The sequence below is a fragment of the Mustelus asterias genome, chromosome 9, assembly GCF_964213995.1.
Source record: "Mustelus asterias chromosome 9, sMusAst1.hap1.1, whole genome shotgun sequence".
NCBI classification, from domain to species: Eukaryota; Metazoa; Chordata; class Chondrichthyes; order Carcharhiniformes; family Triakidae; genus Mustelus; species Mustelus asterias.
The window spans coordinates 97,059,724-97,085,748 of NC_135809.1; the positions used below are offsets into that span (position 1 = coordinate 97,059,724).

Genomic DNA, 26,025 nt, shown 5'->3' on the forward strand with positions numbered 1-26,025 from the left:
CTATGTTGGATGATGCTACATTTGATGCAGGCAGTTAGCAGTCTATATATTATACAATCCCTGCATCATTTGTTGTGATTTTTATTTTCAACGCCATTCATTCAACATTCTACTTCCAGTTATAAAAAACTGAATTTTATTTTCTATCAGAATGCTCTGCTGCCGAATGCATATGCAAGTAATGAGTGTTTAATTTAACCGTTTTGAGTAAATTTGAATACGTTTGTTTTTGTGTACAGTGCAATGTTGAGCACACCAAAGAGTGCATCATTTTATTCAAACTCTTGACCTGGTGTATGAATTTTGGGTTGAAAGTCCAACTTAATTAAGCCATTTGCTTTGCTGGATTATAATTTTTGTGACACCTGTTCTTTGACCAGAGCTTTCTCACAATCCAAACACCTTTGCCTGGAATTCTCTAACGGTCCCTGCTGCTCCACTTCCTTCCTTTCTTATCTCTCTCTATCTCTGGTGACCTATGATCTTTTTTCACTTGCCATCTCCTTAAGTTGGCTTAGTACCAGATTTTGGCTGTTGTTCCTGTGCAATACCTTTTTAAAATGCTTTATAAATGTGAGTTGTTTTCAGAATCCTATCCCAATGCTGAATCTTGTTCTTGAAGTGCTGGCAAACTAATGTGTAATCATTCAGGCCCCTTGATCAGCCAGCTGACTTTCTTTCATAACATATCAGCAGGCAAATAATGACTGCAAAAACTTCATAATTTTCCCAAGGTTATGGAATTAATTTAATTTTTTGTTGCAAAACCTTTAACCATGCCTTTTCCTTCTGCTCTGAATGATTATTGCTTTTCTAGCTGGTAAACTCTAACTTCACATAGAAGTAGGAGCAGGCCATTCAGCCCTGAGAGCCTGCTCCACTATTCATTTTGATCATGGCTGATCATATTCGATATTCTGATTTATTTTTTTCCCCCCCTCCCCTGATTCCTTTAGCCCCAAGAGCTGTACCTAATTTCTTTTTGAAATCGGACACCGTTTTGGCCTCAAGTACTTCCTGTGGTAGTGAATTCCACATATTCTCCACTCTCTGGATGAAGAAATTTCTCCTCACCACAGTCCTAAAAAGGTTAACCTTTATCCTCAAACTATGACCCCTAGTTCTGGACTCACCCACCATTGGGAACAGTCTTTCTGCATCTACCCTGTCTAACCCTGTTAGAATTTTATAAGTTTCTGAATCCCCTATCACTCTTCTAAACTCCATTTGAATATAATCCTAACTGACTCCGTCATCTCATATGACAGACCTGCCATCCCAAGAATCAGCCTGATAAACCTTCGCTTCACTCCCTCTATAGCAAGGACATCCTTCCTCCGATAAGGACACTCCTTCCATCACTTTACTGATGATCAAGAGTAGACTGATGGGGTGATAATTGGCCAGATTAGGTTGTCCTGTTTTTTTTTGTGTATAGGACATATCTGGGCAATTTTCCACATTGCTACGTAGATGCCAGTGTTCTAACCATATTGGAACAGCTTGGCTAGGGGAATGGCACCTTCTGCAACACAAATCTTCAGTACTGTTGGCGAAGTATTGTCAAGGTCCATAACCATTGCAGTATCTGTACCTTCAGCCATTTCTTGATGTCACATGGAGTGAATTGAATTAATTGAAAGCTGACATCTGCAATGCTGGAGACCTCCCGGGAGAGACTGAGTTGGATCATGATCGGGCACCTTTTTGACTGAAGATTGTTACGAATGCTTCGACCTTGCATTGAAGTGCTGGCTTCTCCATCATGGGGAAAATTGTGGAGCCGCCTCCTCTCGTGAGTTGTTTTCACATGGCAGGATGTGGCAGGACAGCAGAGCCTTTAGTTGTGGGATCACTTGGCTCTATCACTTGCTGCTTATGCTGTTTGGCACACAGGTAGTCCTATGTTGTAGCATCACCAGGTTGACACCTCATTTTTAGGCATGCCCTCCTGAACTCTTCATTGAACCAGGATCGATTCGCCTGGCTAGGTGGTATTGACAGAGTGGGGGATATGCCGGGCCATGAGATTAGAGACTATGATAAGAATGCAGTTCTGTTGTTGCTGATAGCCCAGCACCTCGTGGATGCTTAGTCTTCAGTTGCTAGATCTGTTCCGAATCTAGCCCATTTAGCATGATGGTAGTGCCACACAACATGGAGGATATCCTGGACTGTGCAGTGGTTACTCTTACCAATACTATCTTGGACAGATGCATCTGCAGCAGGCAGATTGGTGAGGCTGGGTTTTTCCTCTTGTTGGTTCCCTTGCCACCAGTCTCGTAGTTTGGTCTGTGGTGGTGCTACTGAGCTACTGTTGGTATGGACATTGAAGTCTCCTACCCAGAGCACGTTCTGTGCCCTTGCCATCCTCCGCGCTTCCTCCAGGTGTTTAACATGGAGTACTGGTTCATCAGTGGGTGGTGGTGGGGTGCAGTATGTGCTAATCAGCTGGAGGTTTCCATGCTCATATTTCATCTGGTGCCATGAGACTTCATGGAGTCCAGAGTCTGATGTTGAGAACTCCCAGCGCAATGACCTCACAACTATATGCCTCTGTGCCGCCATATCTGCTGGGTCTGTTCTTTTGGTGGAACAGGACATACCCAGGAACAGTGATGGGAGTGTCTGGAACATTATCTGTAAGGTATGATTCCATGATTATTTCAGGCTTGACTAGTCTGAGAGACAGATCTTCCAATTTTGGCACAAGTCTCCAGATGTTAGCAAGGAAGCCTTTACAGGTTCGACAGAGCTGGTGTCGATTCCAGTGCTTGGGTCGATGGCGGGTGGTCCATCCGGTTTCTTTTTTGTAGACCTCGTAGCAGATACAACTGAATGACTTGCTAGGCATTTCAGAGAGTATTTGAGAGTCAACCATATTGCTGGGGATCTGGAATCACATGCAAGCCAAACCAGGTAAGGACAGCAGATTTCCTGCCCTGAAGGACATTAGTGAACCAGTTGGGTTTTGATGACAATCAACAATGGTTTTATGGTCAACATTGGCATTTATAAAGTGTCACCTGAGACTGCAAAATGTTTATCCGCATAATGTGCGAATGGCATGAAGAAATGGTTTTATTCTGATGAATTTGATGCAAGTATTTTGCTTACTGTGGACATTTGGGGATTTGGATTTGGATGAGTATGTTTTAAAGATAAGTTTGCAATGGTATATCACCTGCTCTCTGCATATATTAGAACAGAGATGAGAAATGGATTTTGTCTCTGTCCTTGGCCTTTGTTTTGCACGTCTCCTTCATTGTACTATTATTGCATCCAGTCCTGGGGCCAAGTTGTGGGTATGTGCCCTTGAACTTCATTTTATGAAGCAATTTGGCACTGAGCTGCTCGTGCTCATCATTGTGTCTATAGCATACAGACTAAGAGCAACTTGTATTTGTACACAGCGTCAAACATAGAAAAAAGCATACATGTTGTGTCACAAAGACATGATCCAAAACCAATGAGCCCATCCTGAGCTATCGGGTAACTTTCCACGATTGCAATCTTGAAATGTAATTCCTTACTTTGACCTGGGCCATTTTAGGCTATGGGAGGGTCAAGATACTGGAGAGATTTCCAGGAGAGATGGGTAAGAATTTGGACAGTGACGAATCCACTTGGACAGAGATTTTGAGGATGGGTATTTTGAGGCATGTGATGCTGGAAATGCAGAAGTAACAGTGACCAAATCTGCATGTATAAAACACCAATAGGAGAAGGTCGGAGACACATATGGAAAGGCAGGAATTGTGTGGCTGTTGCTGTCAGTTATGGAAATAGGATTGCTCACTTGAAAACATAGCCGCTGATATGGGCAGCCAACAGCACAACATGATTGAAATGAGTGAAATTCTGGAACATCAGGGTGACTCTTAGCAGTATGTCATATAGATGATCATTGTACATTTTGATATACCTCCTGCAAACACTACCTGTATGTTAAAGGTTTCTTTAAAGTTGTGCCTGCACCAGGAGCTGTTGTCACAATTCCAGCCCTACTTAGTGACCTAGATTTCTGCTCTCCTGGAGATTTGGTGGGCACAGCTTTGTTCAGTTGCTAAATGTCAAGATTAGCATAACTCTTGTACAATAACATTATGTGTTGCATGCAATGAGAAGCTGAAAATCTACTTTTAAAATAAAAAAACAAGTCGCATTCATGTAACATTAACACTAACACTAAATTCTCCCTCTTTGCAGAACTGTACAAGGTCCAAAAGGGAAAATGTTTGATACAGTTTGTAGATCGGCAGTGTTCTGTTTGAGAGGTACTTGTTTCCTCTCTGTAGCTTTGTGTCTTAATTATTTATATTGTAACTGGGAGGGGCCACACCATATGCTGTAATCTAGTATTCCCTTAAATGTTGCCTATTCTGCTAGTATTCGCCCAAATTTGGTATCTGCTTTGGGTTGTCACTACGTGTAGAGTATTGCATAGACACACTTAGCAGTCTAGTCGAAGTTACCAAGAAATCTTTAACATTACTGAACTATATTCATACTTGAGTAGAGGGTACAGGTCTGGAAAGGACTCCAGAGCATGTCTCTACATGTTGCTGCCTAGTTTATAGACTGATTTCTACGTCATGTGCCTTCTTGCATCACCAGTGGACGGTACTGTACTCAGTCCCTGGTTAATGCTTAAAGTTATGATGTGGAGATGCCGGCGTTGGACTGGGGTAAACACAGTAAGAAGTTTAACAACACCAGGTTAAAGTCCAACAGGTTTATTTGGTAGCAAAAGCCACACAAGCTTTCGGAGCTCCAAGCCCCTTCTTCAGGTGAGTGGGAATTCTGTTCACACCATTTAGCCCTGTTTGTGAACAGAATTCCCACTCACCTGAAGAAGGGGCTTGGAGCTCCGAAAGCTTGTGTGGCTTTTGCTACCAAATAAACCTGTTGGACTTTAACCTGGTGTTGTTAAACTTCTTATGCTTAAAGTGCCAGATCCTCCTTCTACAGTATCCAGTTTAGAAGGATCTTGCAGTTGAAACAAGAAGGCATTCCCATGGCTAGCAATTTACTGTGGAGTGCTGATATCCTGATCTACACCATTCAGTCGTTCAGCTCAGCAAGTGTTAGTTCAGTGATAATCCAGTATTTAAACCTGCAAAGCTCGTGACTGTTCAGGGGGGAAGAAAGTAATTAATTGAATGGAACTTTCTTAGGCTATGTAGAGGTGACCCTTATAAATATTGTTTTAAAAAATTAATTAGTTTGAAGCAAGCAAGGTGGGAATATCTAAAGGCTGACGGGTGATGTATTTTAACCCAGTTTATATGGTATTTGAGTTGTTTCCTTTTGGTTTATAGATTGAAATTTTGTAGACTTAATAGCTAGTTATTCAACAGACATAAATTGTATTCTAATGCATGATTTTTGTGTTGGTCCCTGCAGTGCCTTCCATTATGTCTTGATGAATTTGCTGTTCCCCTATCTTTACCCTGTTGTAACTATTAATTGATTTATCATTTAATGGATTGTCATTTTTGTAGACACATTTCCAGGTGAGTCAGTCAAGCTCAATCTTGCTCTAATTCAATGTCAGCTGTAAACACTTTTCAGCTGACATCACTTTAGAAGACTTGTCAAATCACTTCTTTGTCTTCCTGATCCTAGGGCTGCAATGTCCAATTATAGCATCCCAACTGCAGATCCAGTTAGGATAGTTAGCTCCTCACAGACTGAAGATTTAATCAGGACCAGTTTGGTCCAATAATTTTCATCCTGGTTGTTCATTGAGGATAAGTGAAAGGATAGGGCAAGGCAGTCAGACTGGAGGAACTTGTGGGTTTGTGTGCATAGATCTTTTGAAAGTGGTGGGATGTACTGTTAGCAAAGCATGTGGAGTCTTGGGCTTCATAAATAGAGGCATTGAATACAAAGACAGAGAAGTTATGCCAAAGCTTTTTATAAAGCTCTGGTTAAGTACCATGAATTGAGTTACTCTATTTTAGTTACAGGATTACATTGGGAAAATGGTGGTAGTTCCCTTTGGAGCAAATGGCTTTGAGGGGAGTTTTGATGAGGTGTACAGTATAATATAATCACTTTGGATAAGGTAGACATAGAAATACTTTCCCATTAATTGATAATACAAGGATCTCATCCTCTATATTTTTATAAAATATAGGTGCCCTCATTCCTATTTCACAAATTTTAAAACTGAACAAAGACACTTAAAATAGCTGAACCTATGTCTGCCTGTGACCCCCTGAACAAAAGAAGCCACTAGGGGATCTTCACAGTAACTTCATTGCAGTGTTAATGTAAGCCTACTTGTGACACTAATATATAAACATTAAAATTGTTGCAGTTTCAGGGAAACTTGCACCTCGTTGGCTCTGAGGTGCTACTAATGGTCTCCCATGGATTGCACAAGCAAGCTTCAATGAGAGCTATACAAAAGCCATCTGCATCTAATAACCCAGGCTGGCCCAAAGGAGATTGCTGATTTGTTAAGACAAAAAGCCCCCCCCCCCCCAACCTTTTGGTAATGACTGAGACGTTTGGCAATCTTCAAAGCCCAGCCACATTCCAAATGATGACTACACATCCTTTGGAGAGTGGGTAGAGAGGTGGGGCCATATGATATGTGTCTGGCTTGTTGAGGAAGTTGATATTGCTTTGCTGAGCTGAATACCTCAGTCTACTCTTTTATCATATGACTGAAGGTCTCACAAACGAGGAGCCCTGCCCGGGAGCCCTGGGCCCCATGCTGGAAATTTTGTACCATCACCTATGAGACTGATTCATCTCTTTGTGAAGTCCACACCACCTGGAAAAGTGAATTGTACAGCACTGGTTTTTAGCTGTGCAATAGTACCTCATTGGACGTTGATTCTGGAATCAAGTGTCATTCTTCCTGTATGAACATGAGGGAGTGATGTTACACCTTTTCATTTTGTGTGTGTGTGTGTGTAAATAAACTAACCCCAAACTCGGTCTCCAGTTTGCTGAGTGATTATTAATCGGAAATTGGATTAAACCAAAACACAAGGCTTGGGAAATATACCACTATTAAGGAAGAAAACTAATCAAAGCCCCTTTCTGTTTACAGGTGGGTGGTGTGAGGAGAAATTAGTGCTGTTTATATGAACCCCACACACACACACACACACACCGTGACATACGAAACACAGATTTTGGGCGAGAAATGAGAGGCAAAACTAATTGGTGCAGTGAGTTGTAATGACCTGGAGCACTAAGCATGAAATGGTGGAAACACGAACAATCAGTGTTTTCAAAAGCAAATTGGGTGAGTGCTTGGAAGGAAATAAGGGTTCAGGGTTGCCGGGATTGAACAAAGAAGTGGGACTGACTGAATTGCTCTGTGGGTATTCAACAGGGAATCTGTGGCCACTTTCTATGCTATAAATGAGACTCTCACTGCGACATTGAGGCTACGATTGGTCTTGGAAATTTTGAATCAAGGGGAATAGAAGTTGGGTTGGGTGATGGGATGGGAAATAATAAATGGATTCTTTCCAGTGATTTTGGCTGTCATATGGGTAAGTGAACAAATTGAATGACTGCTACCAGTGTAATTGGGATCTCATTAACTTTGATATTTATCTTCTTCAATAGAAGGGTATAGAATATTGAATTCCATTACAATCTTACCTTTTTAAATTTTATATTTTCAGTGTATACCCAGGGTAAGGTATGGGGCTTTACAAATGTTTCTTCGAGTTGCTATCTGAGCTTTTTAATGTACTGTTATTTTTTGCTTTTTCTCCAGGCCCAGTACTATGGGGAGATTAGCATTGGCTCACCACCTCAAAGCTTCACTGTAGTGTTTGACACTGGTTCCTCCAACCTCTGGGTTCCATCCATTCATTGTTCTCCAACAGAGCTTGCTTGCGGTAAGTTTATTCACGCTCCCTCCATGTCGCTTTTGTTAATTATGTGCCCAGCTTTTTGGCTGGGAATTTTTTGCGCATATTGAACTGCTGGAGTAATGCGATGTTCTACCCTTTTGTAAGCATTAAACATCAAACTGTCGGACTGGATGACACGATGGATTAAAAGTCTTATCAACTAGCTATAAGGAGCTTAGGGTAGACTCGGTCTGATTCCTATGATAGGAACTCAGCACAAACTATGATAATAGCCCCAAATAGCCATAAATTGATTATCTAATTTTAGAGACGTAAGGATTTCTAATTTAGAAATGGGAAATGTCCCAGTGGGTTCTGATATGCTGCTCATATTGATATTTTACATTAGGTACAGTATTAGTTTCCTGTGAAGGTGGTTACTGCTAACCAGTGGATATCCACAATAATGTAACAGTTGCATTCCAAGTACTTGGATGGAAGATGGGGAGAAAGTTGGGCACAGTGGTTAGCACCACTGCTGCACAGCGCTGGGGACCTGGGTTCGATTCCAGCCTTGGGTGCCTGTGTGAAATTTGCACAATCTCCCTGTGACTGCGTAGGTTTCCTTTTGGGTGCTCCGGTTTCCTCCCACAATCCAAAGATGTGTAGGTTAGGTGGATTAGCAATGGTGAATGTGCGGAGTTATGGTGGGGCTGGGTAAGATATTCTTTCGGGCAGTGGTGCAGATGTGATGGGCTGAATGGCCTGTTTCAGCACTGTAGGGACTCTATGGTGCAAGCTATAATGATCTAAGTAAAGGTGAGAAGGAAAATATGCATGGCAAAAAATATAGATCTGGATACGTTTTTGGATAAGGGGGCATATCATGTACTTTGACAGAAGTTGATTCAGAATCACCTGACTTGCCCGAGCTGCTTTAGGACACCTCCCTGTTACTGACCACCGGTGTGATCAAACAAAAGAAAGCAGTCTCCATACAAATCAGCTTATCAATATCTAAAGTTCTACCCCTGCTGAAGCTAAATATGGAATCTAAAAAGATATCAAAGTTTGATGTCATTAGTACTTTACAAGATCTGTGAGGTGCTTTCATTTGTGGATTGTCAGGCTGAAATAAGACTTTTAATCCAACCCAAAATCCATTGTGTCATCCACCAGCAGCATTTGTATTATGAGCTAAAAATGTGTGTTGGTTTACACGCACAATACTTTTATCTTTCACATTCTCGCTCTTTTTAAAGTGTTGCATCACAAGTATAATTCTATGGGGTCCAGCACATACAAGAAGAATGGGGCTGCATTTGCTATTCACTATGGTCGTGGCAGCCTATCGGGATACCTCAGCCAGGACACTGTTACAGTATGTACAGACCTATTTTTTTAAATCTTGCTCAGGAGAACAGAAGGTTGGAATATCATACCAACCAATAACTTTAGCTACTAATCCTGTGAAGTATTGTACTTGTGTATGAAGTCCTCTGTTCTGTGGAATAAATGGGTATTTTTCAGAAGGAGCTGCTAATTGGAATGTTTTTCAGACACGTGCATCAATTTATGCTGGCGCACCTTCTCATTTGTGTCCCAAGAATGTGTTGGAAAGGCACTCATTCCCAACTCAGGAACAGAAATGTGAAAAAGCCTTGGTTTTACATTTTGCTTCATGCTCACCAATCCTTGCCCCCATATATTTTCTCAATGGATGAGGGCAGGAGTACTGAACAGTGGCTTAGATCTTCAGGTGACTTCAGATGCAATGCCCAAAGAGCTTTTGCACTCAATATTGCATCGTTGGACACCATGGCCTTGCAGTGATTGAATATGCTGTATATTAACCCATCACAACATTGTGCATTGCATGGTATTATGATTCTGTCCTTAATAAAGCCATAATGCTTTGCCTGCCATGAGCAATATTGGGGATTTCTCCAATGTTGAATCCTTATTTCTAACATGGGTTTGGGAGGGAATATAAAGCATTTCTCACTGCTAGACTGGCCTAACATTTCACAAACCTGTGTAGTTTATATACATTATAAACATTTTTATATACCTGTCCACTATGGATACTTTCAGCAGCTTGCTGTTGGTTTCCAAATTGTAATCCGAAAGAGACTATACAAAGCTCAGCCTAAAATTGATTACACCAAAGCTTAATTGGGGATGGGAACATCACTGCCAAGGTCAGCATTTATTGCCCATCCAAGATTGCCTTTGAAAAGGTGGTGGTTTTGGGGATGTTTCTTTACTTTGTGGCTTGCCATAGTCACATGACCTCTGTCATCCTTTTGTGTATAAAGACATGAAGAGCAGAAGCCATTTCTTCTATCACGGAGCATGGTGTCAGGAGTGTGCAGCTGACATTGAGTGGACTTTGATAGCTGTAAGAAACAGCAGGGAATAATTAAAATTTCAGTCCTCAATTTTCTGCTCAGTGACCCAGTATAGTTTTGAATATTTCAGTACCACTTCCAATTGGTCTAAGTGGCAAAACTATGCAGTTGCCACAAAGTTAAACAAGAAACCTGAATAAGAGTAGCAGCTTGGGTAATGGTGCTGGGGAAAGAGTGCTCCAAGCCTTATTGTACTCTAGGCCTTGCTGAGGAGCAGAAAAGCCAGTCTTGTGAAATTTTGAAGGCCTTGACAATCCACTGTGAATCCTCTACTAATGTTATTTATGCATGGTACGTGTTCAATGCCAGAAGCGAAGGGGGAGATTATTGATCTGTATGTGACTGCACTTGTGAATTGGGGCAACTGAAGGATAATCTGATGAGAGATAGGATCTCCAGTTCCTAAAATAATCCTTGCCATGAGAGTGCATCCATTGAGAGAAGGGAAGCTTGCTCTCAAGAAAGCTATTGCCATGTGCAGAAATTCCTGAGGTTGTTAATAACTGGCTGCAGAGTATTAATGGGAGAACTCTTATGTGAGGAATAAAAGAATGACCAGGGTGAGGTTAGGGCCGTTCAAGGACAGTGGTGGGAACTTGTGTATGGAATCAGTAGAGATAGGCGAGGTGATGAATGAATACTTTTCTTCAGTGTTCACCAAGGAGAGGGGCCATGTTTTTCAGGAAGAGAAGGTGTTACAGGCTAATAGGCTGGAGGAAATAGATGTTCGGAGGGAGGATGTATTGGCAGTTTTGAATAAACTGAAGGTCGATAAGTCCCCTGGGCCTGATGAAATGTATCCTAGGATTCTTTGGGAGGCGAGGGATGAGATTGCAGAGCCTTTGGCTTTGATCTTTGGGTCCTCGCTGTCCACGGGGATGGTGCCGGAGGACTGGAGAGTGGCAAATGTTGTTCCTCTGTTTAAGAAAGGGAATAGAAATGACCCTGGTAATTATAGACCGGTTAGTCTGACTTCGGTGGTTGGTAAATTGATGGAAAAGGTCCTTAGGGATGGGATTTACGACCATTTAGAAAGATGCGGATTAATCCGGGATAGTCAGCACGGATTTGTGAAGGGCAAATCTTGCCTCACAAATTTGATAGAATTTTTTGAGGAGGTAACTAGGTGTGTTGATGAAGGTAGGGCGGTTGATGTCATATACATGGATTTTAGTAAGGCATTTGATAAGGTCCCCCATGGTCGGCTTATGATGAAAGTAAGGAGGTGTGGGATAGAGGGAAAGTTGGCCGATTGGATAGGTAACTGGCTATCTGATTGAAGACAGAGGGTGGTGGTGGATGGAAAATTTTCGGACTGGAGGCAGGTTGCTAGCGGAGTGCCGCAGGGATCGGTGCTTGGTCCTCTGCTCTTTGTGATTTTTATTAATGACTTAGAGGAGGGGGCTGAAGGGTGGATCAGTAAATTTGCTGATGACACCAAGATTGGTGGAGTAGTGGATGAGGTGGAGGGGTGTTGTAGGCTGCAAAGAGACATAGGATGCAAAGCTGGGCTGAAAAATGGCAAATGGAGTTTAACCCTGATAAATGTGAGGTGATTCATTTTGGTAGGACAAATTTAAATGTGGATTACAGGGTCAAAGGTAGGGTTCTGAAGACTGGAGGAACAGAGAGATCTTGGGGTCCATATCCACAGATCTCTAAAGGTTGCCACTCAAGTGGATAGAGCTGTGAAGAAGGCATATAGTGTGTTAGCTTTTATTAACAGGGGGTTGGAGTTTAAGAGCCGTGGGGTTATGCTGCAACTGTACAGGACCTTGGTGAGACCGCATTTGGAATATTGTGTGCAGTTCTGGTCACCTCACTATAAGAAGGATGTGGAAGCGCTGGAGAGAGTGCAGAGGAGATTTACCAGGATGCTGCCTGGTTTGGAGTGTCGGTCTTATGAGGAAAGGTTGAGGGAGCTGGGGCTGTTCTCTCTGGAGCGGAGGAGATTGAGGGGAGACTTAATAGAGGTTTATAAAATGATGAAGGGGATAGATCGAGTGAACGTTCAAAGACTATTTCCTCGGGTGGATGGAGCTATTACAAGGGGGCATAACTATAGGGTTCATGGTGGGAGATATAGGAAGGATATCAGAGGTAGGTTCTTCACGCAGAGAGTGGTTGGGGTGTGGAATGGACTGCCTGCAGTGATAGTGGAGGCAGACACTTTAGGAACATTTAAGCGGTTATTGGATAGGCACATGGAGCACACCAGGATGATAGGGAGTGGGATAGCTTGATCTTGGTTTCAGATGAAGGTCGGCACAACATCGTGGGCCGAAGGGCCTGTTCTGTGCTGTACTGTTCTATGTTCTATGTTCTATGTAACTGTCGAGGCTTTGCACTATGCTGAGGCCAGGCCTTGCAATGAAGAAATATTTCCAGAAGGGCCAGCAGAAAGATCAAGGCCAGAGAATAAGATGTAATTATTGCAAAAGATACCGCACAAGTGAAGGAAACTTGCAGCGTGGTGAAGCAGAACTCGAACCACAAGATGCTGAATCGCTCTGTTTGCAAGTATTTTTACTGAAAAGAAGAAAGTTAAGCCCATGAAGATGGTTGCTGGAGAGATATCAGATGATCCCGAGGAATCAATTTGCACCCTAGAAAAGATTAATTACCGTCAAGTCTCAAGGAAAAATGGTTTGACTATTGGAATGATTGCTGCAGGAAAGCATCGAGCTAATGTGAAGTGTTTGTTAGAAACTGATATGAGCTTCACAGATCTAATGTGAAGCTGCTTAAGATGATGACTCAGAAATTAAGCCTTCCAAGGTAAAATTTGAGGCTCCTCCGATTGAACGATGCTCACCCCAAGAGGATAAAGCTAAGCTGAGAGTCAATTCAATGAAAAGAAAGAGAATTTGTAGTTCTAGATAATGGACTCCAAGCAAAATCCACTTCTCTCAGCTAAAAAAGGTCAGAAGCTTGGACCAGTTACCCCCCCAGAGGAGATTTTTGGGGTTTTTCAAGCCTATAAGATGATAGACTCACAGGTCTTGGATGTCTTCCTGGTGAAGTGAATGACTGACACCAACTCCAGCTGTTTCTTCTGTGGAGAGTTCAGCTGCCCTCCAGTCCAGCCTGAAAGATGAGATAGAGGAAGTTGAAAAGATGGGAGTGAGTGAGAAGTCTACATACTGAGTTAGCAGCATGGCAGTAAAGCAAGTTCAAAACAAGAAAATGCACAGATCTAAAGGGCCTCTGTAAAGCTTGGTAGAGATCTCACTACCGCATTCCAACCATTGAAGAAATTTTTGCCTTAACTTGCCATGCTGGCAAATGAAGTTGGATGAAAGCAGTCATTTGTTTTGGATGCTATTTAGGTGGGAGGTACAGATGGTTGTGCAAACCACTTGGCATATCATTGTCAACCAACATGCGATCTTTCAGGAGTGGAAGTGATTGTAGATAATCTGTTAGTCTATGAATGTGGAGAAATGATGGAAGAAGGTATTTTAGACCATGATCAGAACCTAGTGAGACTGTTGGAGAGACCTTGTCAGATGAACTGGAAGCTGAACAACTAAATATTGCAACAAGTCAAGTACGTTGATCATGTGCTGATAGTGAAAGGATATTGCCCTGTACCTGACGAGGTGCATGCTGTAGTAGAGACACAGGAACTAACAGATGTGAAGGCAGTGCACTGATTTGTGAACTACCCTTATCTGTCAGTGTGAATCTCTACACGAGCTCATGACAAAGGATGGGATGTTCACTGGCATTGGAGCTCAGAACATGAAGCACCTTTGTTCACATTAAACAACTAGTAACGGCAATGAGGTGCTACTGGTAACTATGAAGTCACCCTGCAGTGTGAATGCAGCAAAGCAGAACTTTGACAAACCCTCATGTAGCAAGGACAGCCAGTTGCATTTGCCTCCATCCAGTGCATTGATATAAACGGAACATTATGCATAGATTAGGGAAGAATGCCTGGCTATTGTCTTTTGCTTGTAAACATTTTAATTGGTATTTGTTTTTGTGAGAGAGAAAGTGGTGGTAGAATCTGAGCGCAAGCCGCTTCACAAGTATCTTTCCTGAGCTGCTTTTGGCGGCCCAAGAATCTGCAAAGGATGTAATTTTTTATTTGCAGAAATTTGGAAATGAAGTACAAGCAAGGAAAGCACATGTAGGTGGTCACTGACACGCTGTTAAAATCACACTGTCTTTTGAGGTCTCTCCATTTTGTGGACAAATGGAATCATACAGCAGAGAAAAAGGCTGTTCGTAGATAATGGCCATATTGACTCTATGGAAGAACTCTCCAATTTAGCCATACAATTCTAGTTTCTCCTAATCCTGCAAGTCCAGTTGCCCTAGTAATCTCCATTCACGTAGGACCCGAGTTGGAGAAAAGCAATTTTGCCCATCTTTGTTTGAAGATCACAAATGACTGTTGGGATTCTCCAAGAAGCTTCAAACTTTAGATGCAAATACATTTGCAAGGTTTCCTGTGAGTGAAGAGAGATTGACTGACTGTGGATGTTCAGTAAGTTATAATTGGTGGCAAATAACTTTTTTCTGTTAATGTGGGTTGCTGCTTCTGTGTTTCTACAGATTGGTGATCTGAAAATTAAGAATCAAGTGTTTGGTGAGGCCATCAAAGAGCCTGGTGTGACTTTCATTGCTGCTAAATTTGATGGCATTCTCGGCATGGCCTACCCACTTATCTCGGTTGATGATGTTGTTCCGGTGTTTGACAATATAATGAGGCAGAAGCTGGTGCCAAGGAATGTCTTCTCCTTCTATTTGAACAGGTAGAAGCCAGTTCAATTCAAGATACTCCTTAGTGGTCACAAGTCAGCATAACTAAATCCTATAAATTGCATCATTGTTCAAGATAATGGAGATGCCGTTCCTTGTTCCATTTCTAGGAACCCTGCTACACAACCTGGTGGCGAGCTTCTGTTGGGTGGAACTGACCCCAAGTACTACACTGGAGAATTCTTCTACTTGAATGTGACCCGCCAGGCTTACTGGCAGGTCAAAATGGATAAGTAAGTGTTTTTGCATGCTCAGGACTAGCACTGAGCAGTAGTAAAATTTGTATCAGTAGTACTTCTGTGCAATATGCACCAGATGGTGAGTTGAGGTAGTTGTGTCTTATTGTAGGGATATTTTATGGATTGGTCAAGTAGAACAATGCAAATGTGAGGCACAAGTGGTAGGACATGTGACATTTCCATTTTGGACCAATTCCAAAAATAATCTCTCTAATCACTTTGGTTAAGTTGCAAAATGCCCCCACATTCCCCAAAAACTGGGTGAATGTCTATTACAGATTATAGAACTCCCTAATGGAATAATTTTACAGTTGTATCACATGCTTTGAATGATGTCTGTTAATTTTATCATATGGGGAAATGCATAACCTGCACCATTTCAAGAGAAGAAATTAGAGCTCATTATCCTCCACGTTTAAATTAAAAATATGTGCAAGTGCAAATTGTGGTGTTAAGGCCTCCTATGCTTGGCATGGGAATTCAATTTAGACCTTCCCTTCCATATTTCATTCTGCCTTCAGGAATAAAGGGTTTAATGCTGCGTTTCTGTCAGGTGTGTGTGCTGGGTCTGACCTTTTCTGTGTTGCCTTTTTTTGATAGAATTGCCATTGGTGACACGTTAAACCTGTGTAAAGGAGGCTGCTCAGCTATTGTAGACACAGGAACCTCTTTGATCACTGGACCTACTGAGGAAGTTATTGCCCTGCAGAAATCCATTGGAGCTGTTGCACTTACTCAAGGCGAGGTGAGAATCCACAAGAGCAACTTCTGCAGTTGTAGCCTCTTTCCCCACTCCACGTTTAATTTTCTGTCTCTAAATTGCACACCAATGACTGCCTTGGTGCCGTGACTAGGACTTGTGGTGGCAAAAATGTGAATCTGATCAGAGTTAAACTCTGGTGGAAAATCATGCCATTGGGAGTAGGAAAAAGCTTGTTGCTGCTTACTATCTAAGATCATGTGAAGTACGGACTCTTGGAATGTACCTGAATGCTGGTGAGATATTTGGAACTGTTGAAGCCTTAAGAAGGGAAAGGAACATATGTAGGTGCCTTGTGGGTTGTTAAAATGCACAATTCTGTGAACGAAAAGCAATAAATTGTAATTAAAAGAATTGCAACAGTAACTTGCACATTTTTCCTTCCTCAGTACAAGGTTGATTGTGACAAAGTCGCCTCCCTTCCTCCCATCAACTTTATCCTGGGAGGACGCTCCTTTACTCTGACTGGAGAGCAGTATATCCTTAAGGTGGGTACTTCAACACACAGTTTCTGCACAAGTAGACAGATATATTCTTTGCAGCACCTCAACCCCAGGCAACCAAATCTGCAGCTTGGGCAACATTTGTGGACGTTGCGGGGCATCAGGGAGGGGGAAGAGTTATCTGGACACTTTGTTCCAGGAGACAGTCACTTCCCTTGGGTTAGGCTGGACCATGGGAATTGGTCAGGAACAGGGAAACCGGCATGTAGTGACGGAGGAGCTTCAGCTCCTGACTGTGCCAACTCGTTTGAAGTGCTTGCTACCTATGTGGATGCAGAGAAGGATTGCAAGGAGTATGGTCCAGGATAGAGACTATTCTCTGCATCTGCGACCAGGAGCTTTGAAAGTTGTGCTGTCTGCCTGGTATCAGGGTTACGGACATCTCTTGGCTGGAAGGAATTTGGAGCAGGAGGGACGAGAGTCCAGGTGGGTGTCAATGACATGGTTAGCATCTTCAGAGAATTCGAAGTGTTAAGGACTAAATTAAGGTACGGAGCATCAAAAATCATCTCTGGACTTGAGCCACCCGCCAACTGGCATAGAGTCAAGCTGATTAGAGAATTAAATGGGGTGGGTCAAAGAATGGTGTGGGAAGAAGAGGTTTCAATTCATGGGGCACTGGCATCTTTACCTGGGGATGAGCTCCACATGAACTGGGCTGAGTCTGGTGTCCTGGTCAATTGTATAACTAGGACTGTGGGCAGGGCTTTAAACTAAGGGTTGAGAGGATTCGGGTGTAAGGAGATTCAGTAATTTGGAGAGGGAGGTTGAGGCATCAGAACAGTAGCAATTTGGGCAAAGACAAGCAGAGCAGGACTGGTTAACAAACAAATATATATCAGCAAATGAGGACATTTTATAGAGAATAGAAATTGAAGGTTCTTTACCTGAAGACATGAAGCATATGCAGTTGGACGGATGAACTAGTGGCACAATTAATTAGATCTAATTGCCATTATATAGTCATGGTTACAAGGCTGGGAAATAAATATCCCAGGGTATACACTGTTTTGGCAAGACGGATGAAATGAGGGGAGGGGTAGCCATGATAGGAAAAAATGACATGAAGACATCAGTGAGAGAGGATCTGACCTCCAAAGATCATGAAGTAGAATCTGTAATACCAAGAGTTGAAAAAGACTGGTGGCAGTAGTTTAAGTCCTCAAACAATAATTCTACCATTAGGACAGAGCATTAAACAAGATATTATAGGAGCTTGGAGTAAAGGAAATGTAATCATTGTGGGAGACTTTAAATGTATTGGACTGAGTCAATCAGATTGGTAAAATTGGTTCAGTCGGTGAGTTTGTAGAATGTTTTCATGAGTTTCTTGGAGCAGTATGCTGTGGAACTGATGAGCAATAAAGCGATCTTAGATCCAGGTCTGAATTCTTAGGATGGCAGAATATTGTTTCCTCTCGGAAGAGTTGGCAGGGAGCAGGTCCCCACTGAGCAACTGCCCTGTAGCAAATTACACCGCAATGAGCGCTGATTAGCTACAGAAGGGATTTCTGCCCCAACTCGGGAGGAAATCCCTCCTTTGAGAGCTGCTGGTGAATCTGGTTGGCCAGAAGCACTCCAGTCCCTGAAACAACAGCACTGCAGCGACCAGAAGGGAAAGTTCAAGAGTCCTGTTCAGTCCAAGACTGGAGGCCCAGGTAAGTTCAAGGGGTTGGGGGGGGGGGGAAGTCAAAGGGAGCAATGAGGGGCGAGAGAGGTCTGGTCTAGAGGCCATTGGAATATACGTGGGTTGGAGCTGGGTAGGCTGGAGGATGCCTGACTTAAAAAGGGGACTTCTTAAGGAGGCGCCCCCTGCCCCAATCATATCTGAGGCGTAACTTTGTATCCAGTCCTTTCTATTACACACTCTTTTCCCGAATTAATTCTGGCCCAAGTATTGTGTAATGAAGCGGGTAAAAGTAAAAGATTCACTGGGAAATAGTGATCATAATACAATTGAATTTAGTGTTTAAATTTGAAAGTGACGTACTCTAATTGCAGACAAGGATCTAATTACATAAATATGAGAGGAGAACCGGCTAAGGTTAATCGAGTAAATAGATTAAAAGATATGAACATAAATAGTGGGAAACATTTAAACAATTTACAATCTTCAATGAAAGATTCCATTGAAGATTGTAAATTGTTTTACTAATTTTATTTTGTTTTTGAAAGATTCCATTGAAAAACAAAATAAAATTAGCACCTGTGCTCACTCAAAAGTTAAGGATAGTATTAGATTTTTAAAAAAGCAGCTTGCTACTGTTGCAGCATTTCAAGTCTGAGGATTGGGACTGTTTTAGAAGCCAGCAGAAGGCCACCAAAAAGTTGATAAAAAGGGAAAAATAGAATAATTTGAGTAAACGAGCTAGAAATATAAAATTGGATTACACGAGCTTTTCTGAGCATAAAAAAGAAGGCTAAAATAAATGTTGGCCCCTTAGAAGCCGAGATTGGAGAAATTATAGTGAGGACAGAGGGATTGAACAAATATTTTGGACAAGATGCCCTGGTCTCCCCTCTGTGTATAAAATTATGAAAGGCATAGATAGGGTGAACGGTGGGAAGCTTTTCCCCAGGTCGGTGGTGACGTTCACGAGGGGTCATAGGTTCAAGGTGAAGGGGGGGAGGTTTAACACAGATATCAGAAGGACATATTTTACAGAGGGTGGTGGGGGCCTGGAATGCGCTGCCAGGCAAGGTGGTGGAGGCGGGGACACTGGGAACGTTTAAGACTTATCTAGATAGTCACATGAATGGAGTGGGAATGGAGGGGTACAAAAGAATGGTCTAGTTTGGACCAGGGAGCGGCACGGGCTTAGAGGGCCGAAGGGCCTGTTCCTGTGCTGTATTCTTTGTTCTTTGTTCTTTTTACTGTGGCAAGAGACAGCGTGCCATTAGCTGGCAGCAGTGGGGAGGACACCGAAGCTCAAAAGGTGTAGACAAGTTAGGTAAGTAGGCAACAAGATGGCAAATGGAGTGTAATGAGGGAAGTTATTCACTTTTTAGTCAGAAGGATGGAAAGGAAGCAATTTTTATTTAAAGGTATGAATATTGTATGTGTTGATATTCAGAAATTTGGGTGCTTTCAAAGAAAACGCTGCAGATGCAGCAAGCACTTGGGAAGGAAAATGGTATGTTGACCTTTATTGCAAGGGTATTGGAGTACAAGAATAAAGAGGTCTTGCTGCAGTTGTACAGGGTTTTGGTGAGATCACATCTGAAATACTGAGTGTCTTTTTGGTTAATGAAGGATATTTCTGATTAACCAAGGATAGACTTGCATTGGAGGTGGTACAGCAAAGATTCACTGGATTGGCCCCTGGGATAAGAGGCGTAGTCCTAATAATACGCTAAGTAACTTAAGCTTTCATTCTCTGGGTTTGGAACAATGAGAGGCGATCTCATTGAAACCTGCAAAATTCTGAAGGAGCTTGAGAGAGTTGAAAGGGATTTGTTTTTGTTTCTGTTGGTTGGTGAGTCTAAAATAACAGGGGCGCCACAGTCTCTAGATAATCCAATTATTTAAGATTGAGCTGAGGAGAAATTGCATAATTCCCTGTAATTCTCTACCCCAGAGGGTATGGATGTTCCATTGTTGAATACGTTTAAAGCTGGGATGGACACATTTTTGGTCTCCGGCAAATTGAGGAAAGTGGACAGGAAAATGAAGTTTGAAGCCCAAGATCAGCCAGGAGTTGTAATGAATGGCAGAGCAAGTTTGATGAGCCATCTGAGTGCAGAGGAGATTTACCAGGATGCTGCCTGGTTTGGAAGGTAGGTCTTATGAGGAAAGGTTGCGGGAGCTAGGGCTGTTCTCTCTGGAGCAGAGGAGGCTGAGGGGAGACTTAATAGAGGTTTATAAAATGATGAAGGGGATAGATAGAGTGAACGTTCAAAGAATATTTCCTCGGGTGGATGGAGCTATTACAAGGGGGCATAACTATAGGGTTCGTGGTGGGAGATACAGGAAGGATATCAGAGGTAGGTTCTTTACGCAGAGAGTGGTTGGGGTGTGGAATGGACTGCCTGCAGTGATAGTGGAGTCAGACACTTTAGGAACATTTAAGCGGTTATTGGATAGGCACATGGAGCACACCAGGATGATAGGGAGTGGGATAGCTTGATCTTGGTTTCAGATGAAGCTCGGCACAACATCGTGGGCCGAAGGGCCTGTTCTGTGCTGTACTGTTCTATGTTCTATCTGCTGTTCTCCTCTTGCTTTGCTCCAGCCGGTACTGAATTTATAAAGCTCTACATATGGTTAGGTTGGATGAGTTCCTGCCTCACCACCCCTACAATGTCATCTTTATAAAATTATTTAAAGAGGCTACTCTCTGCTCTTGTCTCCATCCTGCCTCTTCAATATGACAGCCTGAGTTGGAGATTAGCTGACCCCTCTGGAGTTGTACTTGCGCTTCGGTATCATAAAATCCTACATTGTAGAAGGAGGCCATTCAGCCCATCAAGTCTGCACCGACCACAATCCCACCCAGGCCCTTTTTCCCCATAACACCCAGGGGCATTTGTTTTTAGCATGGCCAATCCACCTAACCCGCACATCTTTGGAGGAAACCCACGCAGACACGCGGAGAACGTGCAAACTCCACACACAGTGACCCAAGCCGGGAATTGGACCCGGGTCCCTGGCGCTGTGAGACGGCAGTGCTAACCACTGTGCCACCATGCTGCCCTATCCTTCCTGTATCTGCTATAACACTAAAACCTGACGAAGGAGCAGCGAGCGCTCCAAAAGCTAGTGGCTTTTGCTACCAAATAAACCTGTTGGACTTTAACCTGGTGTTGTGAGACTTCTTACTGTGTTTACCCCAATCCAACGCCAGCATCTCCACATCAACACTAAAGTGTCAGACCTGATAATCCAGTTGAGGCCTGTTGCACACCAAGCAAGTTTATTTGGACACCTCCCTGTCATTGGGAGGTATTGGCCTAATGGTGTTATCACTACACTATATTAATCCAGAATCTCTGCTAATATACTGGTGAACTGCGTTCGAATCCCGCCATAGCAGCTAGTGGAATTTGAATTCGATTAAAAAATATCTGGAATTAAGAATCTACTGATAACCATGAAATCATTGTTGATTTGTTGGAAAAACCCATCTGGTTCACTGACGTCCTTTAGGGAAGGATATCTGCCATCCTAGGTCTGGCCTACATGTGACTCCAGAGCCACAGCAATGTGGTTGACTCTCAACTGCCCTCTGAACAAGGGCAACTAGGGATGGGCAATAAATGCTAGCCAGCATTTGTCCCATAAATGAGCTTAAAAATAAGGCAAATGCCTCAATGACTTTGCTATTGGGTTTTTTTTTTAAATGATTCGTTCCTGAGCACTGTTTACACAGCCTGTACTTATTACCCATCTCTGAAGAAGGAAGCTGTGCGGTGGCTTCCTGCACCATTGCAGTCTTTGTTCCTTTAAGCAGCAAGTTGCTGGATTTGACCCAGAAACAATGAAATATAATTGTTCAAGTCAGAATGGCTTGTGCCTTAAGGGGGAACTTAGTGCACTCATGTAACATAGTCCTTCAAGGTGGTAGAGGCTTCTTTGTTTAGCAGGTACAGCCAAAGGAGCAGTGGCATTTTCTGCACACTGTAGAATTGTGTGTGGTCATGGTACATGGGTAATGGAGGATGTGAAATATTTAATTGTTGAATGGCTTGGCTTGGCTTAGGCTGTGAAAAGTTTTATTTCTCTATGTTTTAATATTTGTTCACTTTCCTTTCAGGAAACGCATGCTGGTATGACTGTCTGCCTGAGTGGATTCATGGCCCTCGACATTTCACCTCCAGTTGGCCCAATGTGGATTCTTGGAGATGTATTTATTGGGCCGTACTATACAGAGTTTGACCGAGACAATAACAGGATTGGATTTGCAAAGGCTGTGCAGCCATGACTGGCACAACAGTCCTATAGAATATAAAAATTGAAGTGCACTAATGTTCAAAACCAACTTGCAACAGTAACAATGATAATCCCTTAGCCTAGTATGTTTATCACAATCACTTCCAAGAACTTGATTATGGACAGGTTTTGGCTGTTTACTTCAAGCTAATGGAAAAGCAGAATGCTAGTGATGCAATGGGAATGTAAAATTCTCTGTCCAGGGCTTTGGTGATCCGTTTCAATATTCGGTACTTTTTGTTTTTAGTTTAAGATACTTTGTGGTCTGAATAATTGCCTCAATATTTTGAGATGGCACCTATTTCTAATCATTTCACCAAAGTGAGTTTACTTTGCTTGAGATTCCGATCCCTTTAATGAAATGTGATGTTTAATACAATAGAGCATTACTTGTCAGTAACTGTTTTTAAGGAGGCAAAGATGTCACACTGATTTGTCATGGACTTGTACTGTTTAACCCTGTCTGGGAAGCAATATAGGTCCTAGATAAGATTATCGTGACCTTTTGAGGAGGATCAAGGGAGAGGAAAATCTGAATTTTGCTCTTGTCTTTAGATTGGAGGGAATCTGCAAAGAACCAAAATAAACTTGATGACAGGAGCAGATGAGGAAAGACTAAAGTTGTTCAACAATGGAAGGCTCGTATGCAATCTACATGATTTTAATTGTTTTAGGAACATTTTGGCACCTGTTCTTTGGTTGATAGAATCAAATAAACTGAAATACAACATGTCATATTTGCATGTGTGTATAATTTCAAACTCTTAGCATGCGTTTAATTTAGCTGTTGAGTCTCTTGCTTTTGAGTCAGCAGGCTATAAGTTCAAACACCACAACGCACAATGTAACACTAATTGGACCTCTGGTGTCACTATTTGAAGAAGGCAGAACATGTTCTCGGTTGATTTTTCTTTTCTGCTTGAACTGAAAACCTTCATTGGGAATTCATCTGCATGTAAATAGGCCATCACATTGTCTAATAATGTTAGAATTCTAAGTTCGTTGTATGCAGGTACTTTTTGAGACATAAAGAGCAAGATTATCTTTAAGAACATAAGAAATAGAAGCAGGAGTAGACCAAATAGCCTTTTGAGCCTGCTCCATCATTCAATACGATCATGACTGATCCATGACTTCAAATCTGCTTTCCTCCTGCTCTCCATATCTCTCGATTAACTTGAGACCAAAAATCTATCTGTCGCTGCCTAAAGTATATTTGATGGTGCCATATGCACAGCCCTTGGGTAGAGAATTCCAAAGATTCACACCCTTTTGTCTGAAGAAATTTCTCCTCCTCTCTGTCCTGAATAATTGGTCCCATATTCTGAGACACTGCACTCCATCCCATCTGTGTTCTAGATTGCCCAGCTTGGAGAAACGACTTGTGTCTACCCTGTATGTTTGAAAACAAATCGCTACTCATTCTTTTAAATTCAGAATGTAGACCCAGTTTACTCAGCACCTCGTTGTAGGACAACCTTCTCATCTCAGAACAATCAAATGAACCATCAGTGCCATGCCTTCAATGTAAATATATTCTTCCTTTTAAATATGGACTAAAACTCTACACAATATTCTAGGTGTGATCTCACAAAAGCCCCATGCAATTGTAGCAAGACTTTCTCATACTATTTTTCAAGGGAGGTGGTGGTGTAGTGCTATTGTCACTGAACTAGTAATCTATTAACATATACAAGTTTCACTCCTTTTGGGGGGGCGGTTATTCTTGCGACCAAAGTAAATAACGTCTTGCTGCTTCACATTGTACTCCCATCTGCCACCATGTTACCCACTTAATTAACCCTTGTATCTCTCTTGGAGCCTCTTTTGTGTCCTCCTCACAGCTTACATTCTCACCAACTTGATATCGTCAGCAATTTAAATGAATTAACATTTTGTTTCTTCACTAACTCATTAATACAGATTGTAAAAAGCTGAAACCCCACCAATGATCCTTGTGGCATTCCACTAGGCACAGCTTACAACTTGGTGCCTGTTGATCCCCAGTATGTACTTCCTGTCTGTTAACCAATTCCGCATCAATGCTAATATATTGCCCTCAATTCCATGAACCCTTACCATGTGTATTAACTTTTTGTGCGGCAACTTGTAAAATGCCTTTTGAAAATCCAAGTATACTACATCTGGTTCCAATTTTAACTACCCCATTAATTACATGCTCAAAAACCTATAAATTTGTCAAAAATGTTAACTTTTTATTTCAACTCTATTGCCTTGCTGGACTGGATTGATTTTTTTACTTGATGAAAATGGATATTGATATACAAATTTGAATGCATTTTACATTTGAGTTTTTTCAAAATCCATTATTTCATCTGAAAGATATGGGGAAAGTTGGAGTGGATTTAAAAAGTCTAGTTGGCACAGTGGTTAGCACTGCTGCCTCAGTGCCAGGGACACTGGTTTGATTTCTGCTTTGGGTGACTGAGAGTTTCCTCCCACAATCCAAAGATGAACAGGTCAAGTGGATTGGCCATGCTTTAAATGTCCAAAGGTGTGTAGGCTAGTTGGTTTAGCCATGGTAAATGTACTGACTTACCCAGGCCCACCTCCCCACTCCATCCCTATAAGATGCTGCTTTGAAGAGTCGGTGCAGACTTAATGGGCTGAACAGCCTCCTTCTGCACTGTACAGTTCTATAGTTAGTCTGTTTAGTATGGAAGTGATAAGACATATGGTGTGAGGGGGTTTAAGTAACAGCAAATCCATTTTCAGATGTGAGGAAGAGGGTACTTTCTGGCATTCCAATGCTTCCTATCTTCTCCATCACCCCTTGTGTGCATATCTTCCCTCGCTGGGTGGTATCGTGTCAGGAAAGCGGGTTCTTATCATAGAATCCCTACAGTGCAGAAGGAGGCCATTTGGCCCATCAAGGCTGCACCAACCACAACCCCACCTAAGCCCTATTTCCATAACCCCGCATATTTACCATGTTAATCCCCCTGACACTAGGGTCAATTTACCATGGCCAATCAACCTAACCTGCACATCTTTGAAATGTGGAAGGAAACCAGAGCACCTGGAGGAAACCCACACAAACATGGGGAGAATGTGCAAACTCCATACAGACAGTGAGTGACTCGGCTGGAATCAAACCCGGCTGCTTGGCACTGCAAGGCAGCAGTGCTTGCCACTGTGTTTATTTCATGTTAATGACCATTCTCTTCCAAAAAAATGCATTCGTGGCACTGGAGCTGCAGGCAATTGGTTGTGGCGGGAGGTGATTGGGCAAGATTTAAGAAAATTTCATCTCGGAGGTTTTTTAAAAGCTTGGGTAACAGCAGCAAAAATGGTGTTGCAATACTTTATAACCATAGGTTGCAAGGAATCACACTTGTGCTATCCAGTGTCCGAGTCCAAACACACCTTGAGCTCTCATTACAAGGAACCTTCCTGTGTTAGAAACTGGTATTGCAACTGATCCCTAATATTGGAGGACTAGGTTCTGCGGAAGAGTGAAGATTCTGGAATTATTCATCCTTTTAAACGCAAGCTACAATAATCTCAAAAGATTTATGCCTGGATTTTCCAATTGGAATGGTGGATATCCATCAAGATCT

At 42.3% G+C, this 26,025-nt stretch overlaps 1 protein-coding gene across 1 annotated transcript in view; it reads left to right on the plus strand.

Moving 5' to 3' along the window:
- LOC144498844 (cathepsin D-like) overlaps positions 1 to 23,176 on the plus strand; it is a 36,043-nt gene extending 12,867 nt beyond the window's left edge. The window contains exons 3-9 of the mRNA XM_078220592.1: positions 7,751 to 7,874; positions 9,092 to 9,210; positions 14,807 to 15,006; positions 15,124 to 15,246; positions 15,853 to 15,997; positions 16,402 to 16,500; positions 22,269 to 23,176. Of these exons, the coding sequence (XP_078076718.1) occupies positions 7,751 to 7,874; positions 9,092 to 9,210; positions 14,807 to 15,006; positions 15,124 to 15,246; positions 15,853 to 15,997; positions 16,402 to 16,500; positions 22,269 to 22,436 (978 nt within the window). The 3' untranslated portion in view covers positions 22,437 to 23,176. The remainder of the gene's footprint in view (positions 1 to 7,750; positions 7,875 to 9,091; positions 9,211 to 14,806; positions 15,007 to 15,123; positions 15,247 to 15,852; positions 15,998 to 16,401; positions 16,501 to 22,268) is intronic.
- Positions 23,177 to 26,025: the final 2,849 nt, after the last annotated feature.